General features: G+C 28.6%; 1 protein-coding gene across 1 annotated transcript; it reads right to left on the bottom strand.

Annotated features, from left to right (window-relative positions):
- Positions 1–254: 254 nt before the first annotated feature.
- Positions 255–2470, bottom strand: LOC130941825 (pentatricopeptide repeat-containing protein At2g01390). The gene is made up of 2 exons (XM_057870426.1): positions 1673–2470; positions 255–1497 (listed from the first exon to the last, which is right to left on the bottom strand). Exons 1-2 carry the CDS (start codon positions 2403–2405, stop codon positions 506–508), a joined length of 1725 nt encoding a protein of 574 aa, XP_057726409.1. The 5' UTR covers positions 2406–2470; the 3' UTR covers positions 255–505.
- Between the last annotated feature and the right edge of the window lie 10718 nt (positions 2471–13188).

The following is a 13188-nucleotide window of genomic DNA, read 5'->3' as shown; positions in this document are numbered from 1 at the left end:
AAAATATCACTGGTATTATATTTTATCCTAATTACAATAGACTAGTGGGTTCATTGGTTTATTTAGTTTAATAAAGGTTCAATAGTAATATATTACAATATTGTTACATGGTAAGGATGTTCTAACTCAATAAGAGTAAATGGGAGTGTGAAGGCCTGAAGGGGGAGTGTTCCATTTTCTTTCCCTGTTTCCACATTTATATGTTGACAATTATAACATTATAATATCGCTAATAAAATATATTGAATTTCCATAACGTTAGATAATACTATATACACAATATTTCATGTTTCTATTAACCTTTTCAAAAAGAAAAGTATCATATTAAAACATAAATCAAATTAGTAGTACAATTTACAAAATATAAAAATGGACAACTCTCTCTACCTCTAACTACTGAACTATCTTCTATCTTGTCCACCCTCTTGACGGTTGAATTTGTTTCATGCATTCTTTTGCTCTAACATTACAATTTACAAGCACTTCCTGCAAGGTGTTGGCATCTCTAATGAACTAGATCCACAGCAAACAGAAGGTTGCATATCTTTTCCTCTATGCAAACCCTTTCCTCAGAACCAGCATTAGTATGAAGGCACTTCTTCTTAGCTTTTCTATAAAATTCTGCTTCAGAATTTCTACCGTTTCTTTCCAAACCAGCAACCAGTACATTGTAAGTTCCTAACGCAGTCAGAAACCCTTTTGCGCACATACTTTGGTGTATATCAAGTGCCTTGTTAACTCTTCTAGAGGCAAAATAAGCGCTAATTAAAGCAGTATAGGTAGCAGTGCACTTATGGTTATCAGGTAACAAGTTGAAAATCGTCACAGCATAAGCAGGCTTCTTAGCGCAACCAAGCCTATAGATCAAAATTGAAGCCAGGTAGATTCCAAGAGAATGACCGGCTCTAGACATTTCCTCAACGGCTTCAACTAGCTGCGAAAACATATTGGATCTGATCAACGAGCCTATCAAGGAAAGATATCCTTGTCTCTCCATGTATATGCCCATTTTTACGCTATACTTGAATGCTAACAAAGCACCTTCAGGTCTGCAATGGGAACAATTTACCTCTATAATGGATGAGATACCCTTATGATCTAAAGGTATTTTCTTATCCATCATTCCAGCAAGTAAATGATCAATAGCAACCAGATTTCTCTTTCTCAAGAGAACAAATAGAAGCTCTTTATCTACATCAACTGTGAAACAGTCATCATCCTTCCTAATGGTGCTAGAATCAATATAAAATTGAGGATTGACTTGCCTTATGAGCGCATCACTTTCGTCAGCAACTTTCAAAGCTTTCAATGCTTCAACAAAAACAGGGTAACGAAGAACAAGGCGGTTTTCTTTCATATACCGCAGGATATGGGTCATGAACATAATCCCTCCAATTTTAGCACACCTCTCAATCAAAATATTGCATGCAGCTTTGTCAGGTTGCACCCCAGCCTCCTGCATCTTTTCAAATATTTCAAGGGCATCTTTGCATTTTCCTAAAATACAAAACACACAAAAAAATAATAACCATTACTGACAAAACAGAAGGCAATAACAAATTTGTGAGAGCAATTGAATTGAATTAAGCAAAAGAAAAGCGCTCTAACATTTGAATACCCTCTTAGGCAACATAACAAACACATGGAAGGCAAGAAAGAAACACACACTAACCAGAGCCAATAAGGTACTCCATTAGAATGGTATAAGTGTAGCAATTAGGAGCACAACCAGATTCAATCATCTCCTTGTAAACACAAGTAGCCTCCTTAACCCTACCATGATCGAATAGAATCTTGATATAGGCAGTGTAAGAAACAACAGTAGGGTAACAACAATCCTTGGACTTCATCTCCTTCCACAACTCCATGGCTGCATCAATGTCCCCAGAATTCGAAAGCCAATGCATCATGCAAGTGTAGGTAATAGAATCAATGTTAACATCATTGTCTTGCATTTGCTTGAAAACCTGCTTCATGGAAGAGATTCTACCAGCTTCTCCGAAGATATCAATCATGGTGGTGTAAGTGTACTGATCATGCTTGAAGCCTGTGAGTTTAGAAGCCCAGTTGAAGAACAACCATGCTTTCTCCATTGGAGGGTGGGATTTGAGGACTTGGTTTACAGTGTAAGAGTCCCATCGCAATGGAAGGTTCTCGAGCTCTTTCTGAGCTGAATCCCAAGTTGAATACTTTAGGGTCTTGTATATGTTTCCAATGACGCTTCTCATGTACTCTTTCGGATCACAGTGAGAATCTTCTTCCTTCTTGTTCGTGTTCTTGTTCTTCTTCTTCTCCTTCTCCTTCTTGTTTTGTTGAAGCTGGTGAAGAGAGTGCATGTAAATATAATTGGCGGAAGGAGCGAACTTTCTGATGAGAAATCCACGGAGCTTCCATGTTCTGAGCATTGATAACGTCTCCGGTGGATGAGGAACAGACCAACGACGGCAGCTCTTCCGGCGGTGCTCACATCCACGCCTAGCAAGACAAAGGAAGCTGGGCAGAGCGTGGCCCAGTGGGCTTTGAAAATATTCACTATATTTGGGCCTAGGCCCAGTTATTAACCAAAAACAGAAAAGAAGGTCAAGCCCAAAAAAGTATTCACTATATTTGGGCCTACACCGTATTGTTTCGAATGTTATTGGGCGGGTTATTCCGGGTCGGGTCTGTTTCAGGTCTTGCCCATGACAAAAAAAAAGGCTACTACTCATTATCTGACCAAAAAATAAAAAGGTTACTACTGATGAGAAGTTGTTTTATATAAAGATAAAAATTAAAAACCATTAAATAATTTAACATATTTAATTAAATTTTTATTTAATAATTTTTAATTATCAAAACAACTTTATGTGAATAGTGATCTGAATTTGAATTCCATTTTTTTTTACATGACTTAACCCCTTTTTTTTAACCTCAAAAGGTGGTAATTATAAGCTTGATATAACGTTAGCATTCTTGTTTTGATTTTCTTACTTGACTTCCATTGGTTTCTCCAATAGTTTAGGAAGGAATTAAAGTTGAGAAGCCTTTGCAAGCTATAAGTTGAGTCAACTAGTACATAATTTCGTTGGCCAAGTATTCTACATACTCACTGTTTATAATTTAGAAATTACAACTAACTGAATATTTCCATCAAAGTCAAACCAATTGACTAATGAACCCCACATTCTGATTAAGACATCATATACAACCAAAAGTCTACATTAATTGAGGAGTTATTCTAACCACAGATATTGTCTCTTGATTGAGGTCTAGTCTAATAAAGCTCAGGAGAACAAAGAAAAATTATATATTTTTTTGAATTTTTTCATATTCTATATATGGAATATAATATAAGATTATTATTTCATCTTTGAAAATAACTCTACCCACGTTTGTAAGAGATCATAGTTTCTTTTAGGTCAAGCGTATACCTTTGAACATTGATGAGCATAAAATTTGGGACATAGACTATAAACACAGCTTGGCTTACAAGTTAAAATAATTTTGTATTATTACGTTTAAGAAGAGAGTTAACTGTTGGCCCAAATAATTATAAAATTGGTAATGAAATAGTATCATATTCTAAATTTATTCTTTTCCGTAGAAAATGGTTATTATCAACCAAAGTTTTAAGCATATATACATGGTTCCAATGTTGGAAAAAAAATAATGAAGCATAGCATCACATAGCTAATGTATGTGTAAAGAATAGGGGTGTACGCGGATCGGATCGGATCGGATTGAATATGGTCGAAAATTCGATTCGATCCGTATAATTCTCATCAGATTGAATATAATATCTGCATTTTTTTGTGTCGGATCCGATCCGATCCGCAAATGTGTGGATCGGATATTAGATATATCCGCATAATTGAACCTTCTCGTTTTAATCATATTTTTATGTAAAAATTTAATAAAAATATTTCTTTCACACTTTTAAATTTATTTATTTCAAAAATATTTTTAATTAAACTTTTTTTAAATAACAAAAATAAAATAATACAATATATAAATAATAATTACTAACTAAAACATACAAACAAGTAAATATAATACCAAACATATATATATATATTATTATGTGGATCGGATATACGGATGTAGAGTAGATATCCGCGATTCGATCCGTAAAGGATGCAGATAGAATCGATCAATATGCGGATCGAATCTTATCCGCAATTTTTCGAATCGGATGCAGATATTTACCACAAATTTACAAATACGATCCGATCCATAAACACCCGTAATAAACAATATGTCACATGCAAAAGTTATATATATATAATATATCCCAAAAAAGATTGTTTGATCAAAATTTTTATCTTATTAAAGAATTGTATGCACATGTGTAACCGCATACATCATCAACTTGCAATTATAACATTAAAAAATAAAAGAGAAGTGTTAGGGATAGTAACTTTTGTGTTTTATAATTATCAATTGGTCATTAGTAATATTTTTAATAGTGTGAGATTACATCTAATGATAAAAGATTACTCACTTTTTTATAATTAAATATTGGCTAATACAAAATACAAAAGTTACTTGTCCCCTAAATTTTCTCATAAAATAAAAAACTATAGACATCAATTAGACAAATATGGATTGGCATGATATATATGGAAATTTAAAAAAGGCAAACAATGTTATCCTTAAATCAGATATGAAACCTGAAGAAATGTAAACTCATCGTCACAGTTCCCAATTTGCATTACCGCGTTATCAACAAATGAATACATAGCCTAAAATGTTGAGCAAAGAATTTGTTCCAAAAAAAAAAAAAAAAAATGAAAGATGGGGCACATGTGCTAAGAGGGTCCCATATGTTACCCTAAATGCATGGCAGCACAACATGATGAAACCCTTCATTTTACAAAGTCTGAAACTTTGGTAATTGATAGGAATAAGGACAAATTCTTGTTCTTGCAGATTAAAAAGACATAACATTGTGATATCTCTCTTACCCTAAAGCCCTAACATGGGCGGTGTGATGACTTGAAAATTTGGATACAAAAGTCAAACTTGTCATCATGGCTTTTTTTTGGTTTTGTAATATGCTCCTTCAGCTCCTAGGACTTGGTAACATATGTTAGAATAGATGTAATTGAACCAAGTTCTTGCCTAGCTACTAGCTACTCTCACATACAAGTTTTGAGCAGAATAGCTGTTTTTAAGTAGTGTTCGATCAATTACATATTAATCAATATTCGATTGATTGGTCTGAGGTTGAGGTTATCAACAAAAAAGATTTGTTTAAATTATTTTTTTTAAGTTATTTTTTTTTGTCCAAATTTCTTCTCTTTTTGTCTAAGTCATTTTCTTTTTTTTTTATGAATTTTGAGAATATCCCCATTCATAGGTCCGAAATCCACATCTATGAATTAAAAGGTCCGAATGATCTATTCTGTAATCAGTTGTTAGAGTCAATAAATCTTCAAGTCGTTCACACCTACCAAGCATAACCATGAAATATATAAACGAAAAAATTTCAAGAATACCAATACACTAGTGTTAACCGTGGATCTTAATTATAAAAAATATATATAATTAATATCAACGATTAAAATTTATTGAAATACTATTATACCGGTATACTTAAAATTTTTTCACCCAATATGAGTTCATCAGGTTTATCTTTTAAAAAATATAATATTAAAATATAATAATTACTCATGTGAAGTCTGAAGTTAAAAAATTATTAAATAATTTGCTATATTTAACTAAATAATATATTAATATTTTAATTATTATTTTTATATGAATAATTACATTTAAATATATATGCTAGGTAGACACATTTTATTTTCTTTCCTTCAAAGATATTTGATATTATTTCTTAGTAAACCTATCTACTATAATTAAGAAACAGAATGATAAATCTAATATTCTTGTATGTACTTATAAATATGGGTAAGTATGCACAAATATGATTTGTTTATTTGCTGGAATATAATGTTGGGAATTGAGGGGAGACAAATTTGTATGAGGGGAGGCCTACATATTCACTCTATAAGGCATGCAATTTAGTTTACAAAGAGTTTGCACCCAAAAGTACTACAATAGCTAGAAGGCATGCAAGGAGGGACAACCTTTTTGGCTTTTGCTACTCTTCAATCAAGAATATTAGAACTCCTCTAACCTTGATTATTATGCAATTAGGTTAATCATTAAGCTAAGGTTACAAATATATAGGGAATTGAACTTCATAAAGGGTTAATCAATATTATAATAAGTAAAGCACTAGCTAGGTCATTCTTTTGGAAATTATGCCTTTTTTCCAACAACAATGCTAGGGAATCAACTCTATATAAGCCAAGAATCAGTCAACTAGTAAACCAGAGACACCGGTAATTTTAACCGGATGTTGCTACTGATAGGCACACGAATATTTCTTTTTCTTGTAAATTGGATGGTTTTGAATATGATTTCTATGTTTCATGTGTTACGCATTAATAAAACATAATTAATTATATGAACCAACTAATTAATGATCAAAGCATCTGTTCCGTGATTCTCTCCTATTACTAGCGTATCTTCCCTCATGTTTTGAACGTGGTCAACAATAATTTAAAAAACAAATTAAATTATAAATTAATAAAACTAATTATAATTAATTATGTTGTTCCATTCTTGGCTGATTATTAGTTGGTTCCATATACTTTTCCTTTTTCCAATCTTATATAGCTTAAAAAAATTAATCTCCCATCAATACAATAAATTCATAAATTAGCACAACAGCTCAAGTGATAGAAGAAATTAACCAAATTAATTAAAATTGAAGGTTGGATTAGTCAATTTATAGAGAAGTACTACGTGGAGAAATTTAATGGATTTGGAGGGTGAATGGTGTAACAAATAGGTGAGGTGCCTAATGAAAAAGAAGTAAAGAACTCTACTATGTCCATTGAATTGAATCATTTGGTCGGTTTCTCATCAACTTAATTTGTCTCTTCCTTTAGCACGGTTCAATAGTTATGAAAGGACATATATCCCCTCATAATTCAGATCTCTTTCATTTGTGCATATCGAATCTCTTATTATCTGTGCCTTTTATGCTTAGAGTGGTACATCCTTTTATTTTACTAATAAAAGCAATTACAAAAAATATTAACTTAAAAAAATTAATTTTTTAATTAAAAAATATATCATGTACATAAAGTTATGTATATATCACAATTCGAAAAAGAATTTATCTGTTTTGTACTCTAAAAACATATATTAAATTTATAAATTAAAATTTTTTTATTAAACATAAAAAAAATGAATTTAAGTTCTCAATATGTTTATTTTATATTTATTAAATAAAAATATTTAAAATTTTTTTACTAAACATAAACTTATTATAAGAAGATTTTGAAATTTATAATAAAACTCTAGTCTCCACACAGAGTGTAGTCAAGAGCAGCAGCATCTATTTATAATAATATATAAAAGTTGATATCAACTCTCTTCACAATGAATTTAAGTCATTTTTTTTGTTAATGATGTCACATCAGCAATTCTAATGACTTGGCAAAAGATGAAAATCAACCAATCACTATTTAGTAAAATGTTTTAAAAAATTAAAACAAAAAACTCTTATCTATTATTATTCAATTGAAACATCAAGTACTAATTAAATGCAATAAACATATATTAAAAATGTCATAATAATAATTATTATAAAAAAAATTCAATTATAAATATTCAAATTCTATAACTTATATATATTAAAACTCTTACTACTCTTATTTTTTAATCTCTCATACTAATTGTAAAAAAAAAAAACTTAAGAAAAGATAAAGTGTAGCAATTGACACAAATTGAAAAATAAAAATACGACTTTATATAACTTTAATATAAATAATTTATGTTTTTTTTAAAAATAAATAAATTTAAAATCTATTTATAATATATTTTCTAAAATATTTTTAATAATATAATATTTATTAAAATATATTATATAATATAAATTTTTTATTTTTCCGCGCATTGCGCGGATTTCACTCTAGTTATTATAAAATATAATGGGATGAGTTAAATAGGTTGAAAAGGATATTTAATTAAGTTGAAGTTAAAATTTCAATTGAGGCAGGGTTAATCTTTGCATTAGATTAAGCCACTTTATTATATATACATACACGAAGTGCAAAAACTGGAAAAAGGTTTTTTGGTTTTTTACGTATCTTCTAATTCGATAAATTTTATTTAAAAATTTGTTACTAGTCAATAAATTACTGTATGTATAAGATAGAATTTAAATTCTTGACACTTACTTAAATAGACTATTGAGTTAACCACTATCTAGACCAACTCAATATAGTGATAATGTTATACTTTTGACTCTTTCAACTGTATTATAACTTAGAAGCATGAGTCTCCATTAGAAAGTTGAAAAAACTCATTGTCAATGTTGAAAATTAACAAGTAAAATACTCAAATAATGGTATGAAATTCAGAATTGGAGACAGATTTGAAACAGTTGTTTAGCTTCATCGTCAACTAAATTGATGGCTAATTATAAAATTTATAAAAGACAACTATCATTTAATTTTAATGTCCGTAATGTGTCCAATATGTAAATAGAATATATTGAAAATAATTTTTCACCATCCTTCAACTACTTAAAAATTAAAAGTGGTTAGTGTTTCTCTTTTGAAAGGGTTTAACTTTAGAAATTTACGATGCTATTTTTAACATTCCATTCTCTAAGGCAAATAGAATTGATGCTCTTAACATCACTAATGACATAATATTCAAGTTGAAATTCAATCGGAGTCCATAAATTGAATTAATCAACGATGATAATAAAGTAGCTAGTTTATATTAGGTCCTTTTCAACTCGGTTCTATTTTTTTTTTCCGGTCCAAGTGGGTGGATCTTACATGTAAATTAAAAGTTTAAAATAATCATAGTCATAGAAGCATTATTTAATGATGGAGGTAATCTTCACTAGAGTTTTTTTTAAAAATAAATTGTAAAAAATTAAAAAAAATTGAATATCAATGATCAAAATAGGAATATATCTCTAAATTAACCTTTTATTAAACATTTACAAAAGTATTTACAATTTACCATTGCTATTTTGGCTAAATCCGTCACTAATTACATATGAAAAAAAAAACCGTCGCTAAAACGTATAGACAATTTAAAAGATTTTAGAAGTGATCAAAACTATTTTTATATTAATAGCAAACTCAAATCCTTAAAAAATTGGAGCCTAACTCTTACCAAGTATATATCCCAACCTTACCTTCTTCACTTGATGAGCTAGAAGGTAAATTAAGTACTTTTTTCTTTGTTGCTCACGGTATCTCTTAACCCGACAGGTTAATAATTAATCCGTCGCGGATTTGAGCTCCATTTAAGGGTCTGTCGCTGGTCAATGGGTTGCTGCATGCAAAAGACAGGATACGAACCCTTTGACACTTGCTTAAGCGAACAAGTAAACTGATCACTCAACCAACCCAAGTTGGTTAAATATTTGCCAATCTTAAACACAATCTGTACGTGGCGCATAGAAGAATAAATACGAGAATAAATTTTCTCAAATTTTTTAATTGTTTAATAAGATATAATTTTTTATTTTACATTATTTAAGGACAAAAAATATATATATAAAAAGTATTGAATAATAAAAAATTACACTTTATTAAATTGAGAGAAAAAAAAAATTAGAAAATTCACTTAGCTTCCGGAATAAACACAACTACAAATTGGAGCAATTGGCGAATAAAATAAAGGCCTAAAGGGTATATTGAAGATAAGAAGTGTGGGCCATTATGTACACTCACTTGGGAGTTTTAAGAAGACAAAGTATTAACAAGATTCCCCCCTTTTTCCCCTTTAGTTTATGGTTCTTTGTTACATTTGATTCCACAAAGCATATTTAAGGGGTAAAATTACTTGCTAAATCACATCAATAGGAGGGAAATGATTTTCAAGAATGGACGTGTAATAGTTTAAATTATAACATAGCAAACCTTCAATGTTTTTTAATCTTTAATTTTAAGTTTTTTTTTTAATAGAGAAATAATATATTAGGCTTTTGTGCAATGGATATCTTTCAAAATTTGATTCAATAAGAACATGATAATATAGCAATCTCATAAGAGCACGCGTATAAAGTTGTGATATATGGTGGACCTAAATAAATAATAATAATAATAGTGGCAGTAAGGCCAAGTAGCAATAATAAAAAACATAGTCATGAGTTGATATTTGCTTTAATTTTTGTCTTTTATATTTTAGTTTAATTTATTTTTGTTTTCTTTAAAAACGGTCAGTTTATTTTAAGTGTGAGATTATAATAATAGTGTAAAAACGTGGATTCAAAGTCAGTTATTCAGAAAAACAATACGTTTGTTTATTCTTTCTTTCAAAAAGTTAATAATTTTTTTATTCCTATTCTAGAATGCATTATGTATATATATAAAAAATTATTCAAATAAAGACGTCTAAAACGTCTTTTTTTAAATTACTATTTTTTAGTAATTAAAATTTAACATATATAATCAATTAAATCATGTCATTTTTGTCAAAATTATACTAGACAAATTAATTTAATCGAAAAAATAGTGAATCAAATCTTGAACTGGTCTAAATTAATATTATTTTTTTTATAAAAAATGACTACAATACTCTTATTATAGAGAATGATTAAAATACTCTTATTATATATATATATATATATATATATATATTAATTTTAAAAATTATAAATCCTAATCCTACGATAAAAAAATAAAGGACTAAAATTTAGAATTTTTAAAATTAATATATATAGAAGTATTTTAGTTATTTTCTATAAAAAAATAATATTAATTTAGATCAATTAAGATTTGATTCACTATTTTTCAGTCAAATCAATTTATCTAGTCTAATTTTGACAAAATAACACGATTTAATCGATTATATATGTTAAATTTTAATTATTAAAAAATATCTTTATAAAAAGACGTTTTCACTGTCTTTATCTAAATAATTCTTAAAAAAAATTTATTATATAGAGCTAGCTGTTTCTAAAATTTTATAGGATTAATCAAATTTGTATTATAGCAAATCTACTATGTTTGGCATTAACGTAAAAACAATTATTAAGAAAATGGTTGAAACATAATTATCACGGATTGTTTATTACTAATACACTTTACCTACCTTCATGTGTTATCTACCAATCTTTTTGTGATAAGTAAAAGACGAAATTATTAAGAAAGATTTCATGTAGCTAGGAATGTGCACTCTCCAATAATGTTAGTTAGTAACTTTCCATGGACTACATCATAATTACTTGAGTGGATTAGGATAAGACATTTTACACGTAATTATATTAGAGAAGATGTGCTAACATATACATGATATTTTTGAGATAAGTTCAATGGATTATGAAAAGAGAATAAGTGCTAAAAGCAAAATAGCGTATGATATAACATAATAAAATAAATATGCAAGTTTATCATAAGATTATTAACTAGAATTACAATATAATTAAAGATAAAAAAATTAATTATGTTCAAGTGCATGTTGATGTTAGCTGAAGTGTAAGACACTACTTGCTAGTTTCTACGTCATAGTATATATAAGGTTCTCTCTCTTCTAAGATCTAACTCAACTCAACTAAACCCAATTCAACCGTGTGGGTCATTATCTCAGATTACAACACCCCACCTTTTCATCAATTCAATCACAACCTTTTGTACAGGATATTTTTTTCCAAAATACGTAATTTAGATAGAACTTCCCATTTACTAATTCGTATCGTATTATTTATTTTATTTACAGTGTCTGTCTTTTAATTTATATTTGATTCTATATGCTCTATTTTAATATGTTGAACTTTTTTACTTAAAAAAAAAATTTGTTCACGAATCAACAAAGAGATATTTTTATATAATTCGAATCACTCTAATTCAAACTTCATTTTCAATTAGGGTGATTCGAACTATATAAAAATGTCTCTTGGTTGATTTGTGAACTAATTTTTTATTTGACTGATTTGTGTAATTTTAAACTCTCGTTGACTTATTTCAGTGATTTGTCCTTATTTTATTGATATAGTATGTTAATTATTTTTCTCAAATACACACTGGTTTGATTTATGCATATATGTATGCTGTCTTAGTAAATCTAATAAGGTTGTTTCGATTTATGCATGTATATTATCCTAGTAAATCTAAACAGACTGATTAAATTTACTAGGATAGCATACATGTATAAATCGAAATAGCTTGATTAGATTTACTGTGACAACATGCAAATATGTATAAATCAGACTAGACTGTTTTGATTTATATAAAAAACTAAATCTAATCTATATATTTTGATTTATATAAAAATGTAATTTAGATGATTCACGTTACATTTTTCATTTTAGGTGATATGCGTAATATTGGATGTATATTGGTTTATTTATATGAATTACCCTAAAAATAAGATACATATATTATACAATAAACGAGATATGAGGAATGGTCGAAGAATATATAATAATCTAAAAATTATTACTAAACACGGTTAAGGTATTTTAATTCATTCATAGATTGCATGTTTCTGACCTTCTAGTGTTGGTAAAATTTGGCAAAACTTATTCATGTTAGATACATTCTTTTTCTTTAATCACAAAGGGCCAATTTAGAGGTAGATAAAGTGTGGTGCATTCATATAATTGTTATTATATACACTCAAAATTTTAAATTTATCAATGGTTAGGGGTCAAATGACAAAGCAATTTCATAGTCAGCTTTCAAATGAAGATTAAGACTTAAATAAAACAAGAGTTACACACTTACATCACACATGTTTTTACACAAAACAATATACATTTAATTATTAAAACACATAATCTTGCATATAAGATTATGACATCTTTAGTCACTAAAATTGGCATCATGATTAAAGCAATTCTTTTAGCACTTGTGTTACTACAAAATACTCCTTAACTAGAAGGGTCCATAACCATAAGGGGTGTAACAATAGATAAGAAAAATAGGACTGAAAAATAAATTTAAGGGAAATTGACATGAATCTGCTCATGATTGTGACACATGAGTCACAGAAATGTAAAGCTGCATTAATGTATGTATTTGACCAAAGTTACACCATTATTAAGAAAGGGTATTTTGGTCATAACAGTGAAACAAATTTGCCAGATGAGCATGATATCTATGGAGCAAATGGTTGATATGTAGTTTCTATAAAAATGGATGGGCAATTTCCCATACATTATTTTTA

Source organism: Arachis stenosperma, chromosome 7, assembly GCF_014773155.1.
Source record: "Arachis stenosperma cultivar V10309 chromosome 7, arast.V10309.gnm1.PFL2, whole genome shotgun sequence".
NCBI lineage: Eukaryota > Viridiplantae > Streptophyta > Magnoliopsida > Fabales > Fabaceae > Arachis > Arachis stenosperma.
The sequence above is the reverse complement of the archived record's forward strand: the minus strand, read 5'-3'. Positions and strand labels throughout refer to the sequence as shown.

Bases quoted from the DNA above. Each gene is read 5' to 3' on its own strand.
- LOC130941825 (XM_057870426.1), bottom strand. From the start codon at position 2,405: ATGCTCAGAACATGGAAGCTCCGTGGATTTCTCATCAGAAAGTTCGCT. The intron at 1,498-1,672 runs GTTAGTGTGTGT...TTTGTATTTTAG, and splicing joins GGAGTACCTTATTGGCTCTG to GAAAATGCAAAGATGCCCTT.